The following is a 6,747-nucleotide window of genomic DNA, read 5'->3' as shown; positions in this document are numbered from 1 at the left end:
TTTGTTTCACTGTATTATTTAAATTAATCTGTGCTGCTGTGTCCTAGGCATCAACCTATCTGAAAAAACAAGCTGCCTAGGCACAAGAGGCATTGGAGATGGAAAGCAGTTACTGCACGCTACTAGAATGAACTTTGAAGCCTGGCCTCAAAGGATCTTTGAAAACTGCCTTTTTCAAAACAGAATTTGACTTTTTAAAAAAAGGCAAACAGTGTTTTTACCAATGTGTGAGCAGAAAACAATCTAGTTGCCTGTATGTATTCAGTAACACAAGGCTGAGATGAACCTATAATTGTGTGCATTTCTGTCTTTACATGTGTTGGTTTTGTCCCTGCCTATGTATTCTGGTGACTATTTGGGAAAAGATTTCAGTTATCTTTGGTTTTTATTTTTTATTCTTTTAGTCCTTGTTAAAACTGTCTGCCTGCACCCAAGAAATTGGTGTGGGGAGTATGAACAACTAATAATTTTTTTTTTTCATTTGCTTCTGTATATGTAGTGTTTCTGTCAGGAAGTTAGTCGTAGAAAAGGGAGAAGATTGGTCTGTTTCTTCTCAGTATAATTCAATGCAGTAGTGGTATTTTAAGGTTGTGATTCTGCTCTCAGTCAACAGGAAGAATTACTTCAGTGATGATGATAATAGATGCATATATCACCTTGACAATGGCACACTTGCATATTAACAGGCTTAATGGGAGTTTGCTGCACACAGTATTGTTGCTTTTTGAGAGACAGATTTCTAGTAATGACTTAGTCTTTGTCTAAGCATAAGCTTTATATTGATGTGGTAAAATTAAGGCTGTCTTTGAAGCATGGATAAGGACTTAATTTTCTTGGTCTCTATTCTAGCCTCCTGTCCTTCGCATCTTGGTTTTGTTGTGTTTTTCCCCTGCAATCTGGATGATCAGTGAGGAAATTAGTGGGATAAAGTCAAAGCTAATACTCTACAGAGATTAGTGTTCTCCTGTCTCCCACCCAACAAAACCACACATATACTATAATACGTCAGTGTTAAGTGTGGCCTGAGAAACTTCTGACTGTATAGTACCAACTGAAAGTGGGTTTGGGAGTTAAATCAGCTATCAACAGAAGACTTAATTGTATGGTTTGAACATTGCAGTTCAAATATGTATTGAGGTGATTATTAGGTGGGACAGTTCCCTAAGAATAAATAAAATAATTAATTTTTGGTGTCCTTAGAAATTTTGCGGTGTCAGATGTTAAGCATGTTTTGATTTGTTCCAGTAGCCGGATCGAGCTGGGAGATGTGACGCCACACAACATTAAGCAGCTGAAGAGGCTAAACCAGGTCATTTTTCCTGTCAGCTACAATGACAAGTTCTACAAGGATGTACTGGAGGTTGGCGAACTAGCCAAATTAGGTACAAATGTTCTTGCCAGTAATTGTGGGCTATGGTGGCAGAAGTGCTCATCACTGCTATCCATAATGGTTTTGAATAGCAGATCTGTCTATTTTGTTGTTTTATATAATGAACAATAACTGGGAACATCAAAAAAGCAGCAGTCACAACCTCAGAGGGTTTGTGTTCTAAATAGATTCCATTTCACTGGGAATAGGTATTTTTATTGTTACAGCAGAAAACTTGAGATGTGTGCTGCCAGCTTACCTCCTGACGCCATTGCTAGTTGGTTTGAACTGTAATAAGCCAACCACTGTGTCAGAGCACCATTAGTAACTTCACTCCAAATGTTGGCCACAACCTATGATTTTATCTGGATGGGAGAATTAGCAAAAGGGAAGGAAGGAAGGAAGATATAGGGCATAACTGAAGGAGCTGCATGTACAGTTTGAGACTTGTGACTGATAAGGCTTTGTTTCCCTCCCTGGCAGCCTATTTCAATGATATTGCAGTGGGAGCAGTATGCTGTAGGGTGGATCACTCCCAGAACCAGAAGAGACTGTACATCATGACACTTGGATGCCTGGCACCCTACCGAAGGCTAGGAATAGGTAAGGAGGCTCTTCTTTTGTATCTGAGTCATCAAAGAAACCAGATTGTGTGCAGCCTTCTAAATGATCTTTCAGATTTTTCACCAAGATAGTGCTCTTTCAGACCACTGATTTCTTTTGGAAGGGACTTTGGGAAAAGAGTATGATTTATGACATGCTCTTTTTTCCCTGCCTTTCAGAAATGGACTTTCTGTAGAACTTTCTAATTCAGGATTTCAGATTATTAAATTTTATTCACATTATCATACAGTGATGTAAATACTCTGTTTCTACAGGTGTAAAAATTGGTGCACAGAGATGTGAAATAATTTGTCAGAGGTATGCAGCCAGTATGCAAGACATGTATAAGTAGAACACAACATTCCTTCATTGGTTTATCTCTTCACCCTTCTAACTGTAGGGTTTTTTCTATTTATTTTGTCTTTATCATGACAGATTATTGCTACTCAGGGGTAGTACCTGCTTTTTGTCTATACTGCAATTAGTTCTTTTCTCCATGTCGCAAACCCATAGGCCAGATTAATCAAGACCTTACAGTAACCTGTTTGCTTTGACAAAGTGGAATGAAAAGATACCTTTATTTTAAATTATTTTACTAGGCCTTTTTATTAGAAAGACTTAACCAATGCTGTCACTGCTTTGTATATTGTTCTGACCATATTTTGAGGTGAGTTTGAGACCTTGAAGCTAGTATTTAAATAAGCCAGTTTATACATATGCTTCTGGGCTGTTGGTTTTTTTTTTTCCTCCAAAGAAACAATGAATTATATTTTGTGAGCAGTCAGAAAGATAGTGAAATAGTTACACACCATCTTTTATGTGCCTTTCCTAGTTCTCACAAGCTGTCATTTTAGCCCACCTACAGTTAACCTGCCACTCCTCAAGAAAGCCCATAGCTAAGTACAGACTTGATTGTGCACTTCCAGTTTTCTTAAGTATCTCTTTACCTTTCGGCAGGAACTAAAATGTTGAATCATGTCTTAAACATCTGTGAAAAAGATGGCACTTTTGACAACATCTATCTGTAAGTAAATGAGTTACTCATGCATTTTTGGAAAGATGATAGAGGCGTATATGGGAGTAAAGGGAGGGAGATTCAAGGGTATTTTTAGTATGTGTTTCAGTGGGGTCATAGAACATCATCTAAATACTAGCAAGAAAGCTAGGCGTCCTGTTTTGGGCTTGTGTGATGCTGAGAGCTTGTTTGCTTTAGAAGGGCGTCCGCAAATTTGCTGAATTTGAAAGTAGTTAGCAACAGAATGATGTTCTGTAGCAGAATTACACTGTATGACTAAAAAAAATTTTTGTGAAAGAATTTTTTTACTGTACAGTGCCATTCTCCGAATGGAAAAATACTGCAAGTCTTGCATGCATTTGCTATCTGCCTTTTATGACAGTACTGTGTAGGTTAGAACATCAGATCAGAGGTGCTTGCAAGTACTCTAGGTTCTCCTTCAGTAGCAAGGCCCAACTGCTTATTCCCATTCTTGCATTGTGCCAGGTCAGCTGTTTGTGCAGCAACACAGTAAACTAGGTCAATGACCTGACCCAGCTGGGGAAGCTGTTTTCGGTTTTGTTTCTGGGTGTTGATTTCATTTCAGTGGGTTTGGGGGAGCAGGGGCGTGTCTGGGGTTTTGGTTTGATTTGTTTTTTTTGAAGTCTGCATAAGCACTTCGCATGATGCAGACATGAGAAAAAGCACTGGGATAGAGGATAGGGCTGCTTAACAGAGTGCCGCCATCTTAATAGATCCCCATGGAAATAGAGCCTGAAATCCACAGATGCCAAAGCTTTGCTTCCCCTTCGCTGCTGGCTGCACACTTCTGCTTCTTCCTGTGCATTGGTGTCTGTGTGAATACCAAGTGAGCTGATGCGGTTTTTGGCCAGATTGCTTCTCTGAGCCAGCTTCTGCCTTGTCCATCGCTGCTTGCTTATACCAGTACAAGCATGGTGTGTTGGCAGGGAGAGTCCCACAGCAGGTACAGCTTGGATGGACTTAACGCTGCCACAGAACAGCACCCTGAACTCGTCAGGACTGTTGGAGATGCTAAGCGAGGAGTGTTTCATACACTGATAACGCTATAAATGGAGTGACTTTCTTGTCAAGCTTAGTCCACCTCTGCCAAGGAGATGCGAAGTCTTCCAAGACCTCTACTGTTGTAGCCTTGTGCCATCTCTGTAAGAGGAACAGGTGTTTTAAAGAGGAGTTCAAGTAAAGCTGCTTTTGGCTTGTATTCCCGCTCTCTTCCCTCAGAAGAGGTGGTAATGAAGTCTCTCTCAGATGCCTGCTAGTTGGCACAGGCTTTCCTTTTTGCTTTCACAGTGTGGACAGTGAAGGAACTGTGTACTCTTTTTAATGCAAAAAACAAATCCTTCATAATCATTCTTTCTGCTCCCCAGAGTAGGTTTCTGGGATGACAATAAATAGCCCCTGAAGTTGGGCATAACAAAGTTCTTCTAGTGGCCCAATGATTTTATTATTATGTCTGTTGCTTGTGCATCTTCTATCTGAACTTACTATGCAGCTTAGCACCCAATTTGATATCAATGGATAAATTTGTCGTTATGTATTATGAAATTTTCTTTTAGCTATTTGGTGTATATTGGGCTTAACACTAAGGTCTTTTGTTTTATTCTGCTGTTGCTTCCAGAGTTGCTTTGGTTCTATGGTTATGCAGCATGCTGTCATGACAAAGTGATTCATGAGCTTGTACAGTGTCCACTGAATTTTGGGAGTGTTTAATGAATGCCTTTTGCTGAGACAAACATCTCTCTCTCTCTCTTTTTTTTTTTTTTTTAAATGAAGAACTGATGGCTGTTTGTTTTGGAGGCCTTGAAACTCTTGAAATATGCGAGCAAGACCTGTAAAACTCTGGGGGACACAGATGAAAAGAGAAAGGACTTTAAGTCCATAGGGCTTCTTTGTGCTGCCATAGCTTTTTGTGAGGAGAAGAGGGGCAGTTAGAAGTGAACAAGGAGTTAAAATTGTATCAAACACTATTGCCAGTTTTGTGTTGCAGCATGTAAGGATCATCACTCAGGCAACTGTTTTGGTCATCTAAGAAGTGTGTCACTACAGGAAGTTAAAATTGGCTCTACAGTGAAACTTTGTTATATATGTCCACAAAATATCTGAACTTCCAGATTAAGAAAATTTGAAATCACTGAGCTAGTAATGCTTCAGAGTCTCTCTACTATTTGTGTTCCTTGAAAGAGCTTTACTGAAGGGAAACATTTGCCACTTCTCGGCATGATTGACACAGGCCATCCAGGAGCTGTGTGTTAGCTCAGGATTGAGTTGGGAAGACCAAAATTTCCAGTCCTGAACTTACACCATCGTTCCTGTCTCCATCTAGATAGCTCCTTTTCTTATCTTGTCTTTGACTGTTCTGAGTGTAGAGGCAGAACACTGTACTGCAGAAAGTTCTGATACCTGTTTCTCTGTCCTCCTTTCTGTCCCAGGCATGTCCAGATCAGCAATGAGTCCGCAATTGACTTCTACAGAAAGTTTGGCTTTGAGATCATTGAGACGAAGAAAAACTACTACAAGAGGATAGAACCCGCAGATGCTCATGTGCTGCAGAAAAACCTCAAAGCCCCTTGTCTTGGCCAGAATGCAGATGTGCAAAAGACCGACAACTGAACAAAACCCCAACGAACACTTTCTTGCACTTGCTTGTCGCCAAATAAGGAAAGAGAGGCCTCTTAATTTTTCTTTTTTTTTTTGTACTCCACCCCTTCATCCTCTTAATTTTTTTTTTTACCTCTCTCCAACAAAATGTAATGCTTCTTCCAAGGATTGTCCAATCATGTTTGGGGTTGGGGTTTTTTTTGAGCTCTCCTTTTTCTTTTGTTTTGTTGGGGGGTGGTGGGTGGGGTTTTTGTTGGAGTGGGAAAAGTGTGCAGATCTCTTAAGTTTGAGGTGTGGAGGGCTTGAACAGGTTATCCTGATGACAAGTTTCCTTCAGAATTATCTCTTTCAGTAAGCAGAATGTAAATCCAATGGAGGGAAAAAAGGAAAAGCAATATCTTGTCCTTTGACTCCTACATTATTGTGTTTTTTATAACCTACAGGGTACTTTACTCCCCCCCACCCTTTGAATGTTACTTCAGTACTTCCCATACTTCCTTTTAATTCCCTCACCTCAAAAAAGTATGTTTAGCTCTTCCCAATATTTTTAAGTATGGCTTTTTCCTCCATCTTTTGCTGATAAGGATGGGCTACTTTACCATACCTTTTTCATTCTGCCTGGGCTGATCTTTTTGAATGCTTTTTTTTAAATACTCCTCACCCAAGCTGGTGCTACATTTCTTAACTGACCGAGAGGAGGGTTTAGAGTGGTCTTTGTTTTTTCTTATTTTCATTTACCCAACTCCCAGCAGACTTCTGCCAGAGTAAGAGCTAGATCTGGTGTTGGCAAGAGTAAACTTGTAAAAAATATGAATTCTGAGGCAAGACCCTTGCTTTAAAAATGGATGAAATGCTGTAGGGCTCACTGAGAGTTAGTTTTATCTGTGTTGTTGGGATAGGAACAATGACTGTGACCACCTTACCAGCTTTGATCATGTAAGGCAAGCACCCATCTCCAGATTTGTTACAGCTACTAAATCTGTGGTGACAAATCCAAGATGAGGCAAGGGTTGAGGAAACCAGGCAGCAAGGCTGAGAGGGCAGACGTGAATCTGACCCTAATTGCATAGCTTTGCAGGGGTCGCCTGGATTTGCTTGGGATTGGCTTGGCTTGGCTTGCTGTGTTTATGTGCTCCTTCAGGAG

At 40.2% G+C, this 6,747-nt stretch overlaps 1 protein-coding gene across 1 annotated transcript; it reads left to right on the top strand.

Annotated features, from left to right (window-relative positions):
* Positions 1 to 1,200: 1,200 nt before the first annotated feature.
* NAA50 (N(alpha)-acetyltransferase 50, NatE catalytic subunit) lies at positions 1,201 to 6,222 on the top strand (the record flags this gene model as incomplete). The annotated part of the gene is made up of 4 exons (XM_010294480.1): positions 1,201 to 1,382; positions 1,853 to 1,972; positions 2,930 to 2,996; positions 5,435 to 6,222. Coding segments are annotated over 4 exons (550 nt in total), but the record flags the coding sequence as incomplete, so codon positions are not given.
* Positions 6,223 to 6,747: the final 525 nt, after the last annotated feature.

This window comes from Phaethon lepturus, unplaced genomic scaffold (genome assembly GCF_000687285.1).
Source record: "Phaethon lepturus isolate BGI_N335 unplaced genomic scaffold, ASM68728v1 scaffold22029, whole genome shotgun sequence".
Taxonomy (NCBI): Eukaryota; Metazoa; Chordata; class Aves; order Phaethontiformes; family Phaethontidae; genus Phaethon; species Phaethon lepturus.
The sequence above is the reverse complement of the archived record's forward strand: the minus strand, read 5'-3'. Positions and strand labels throughout refer to the sequence as shown.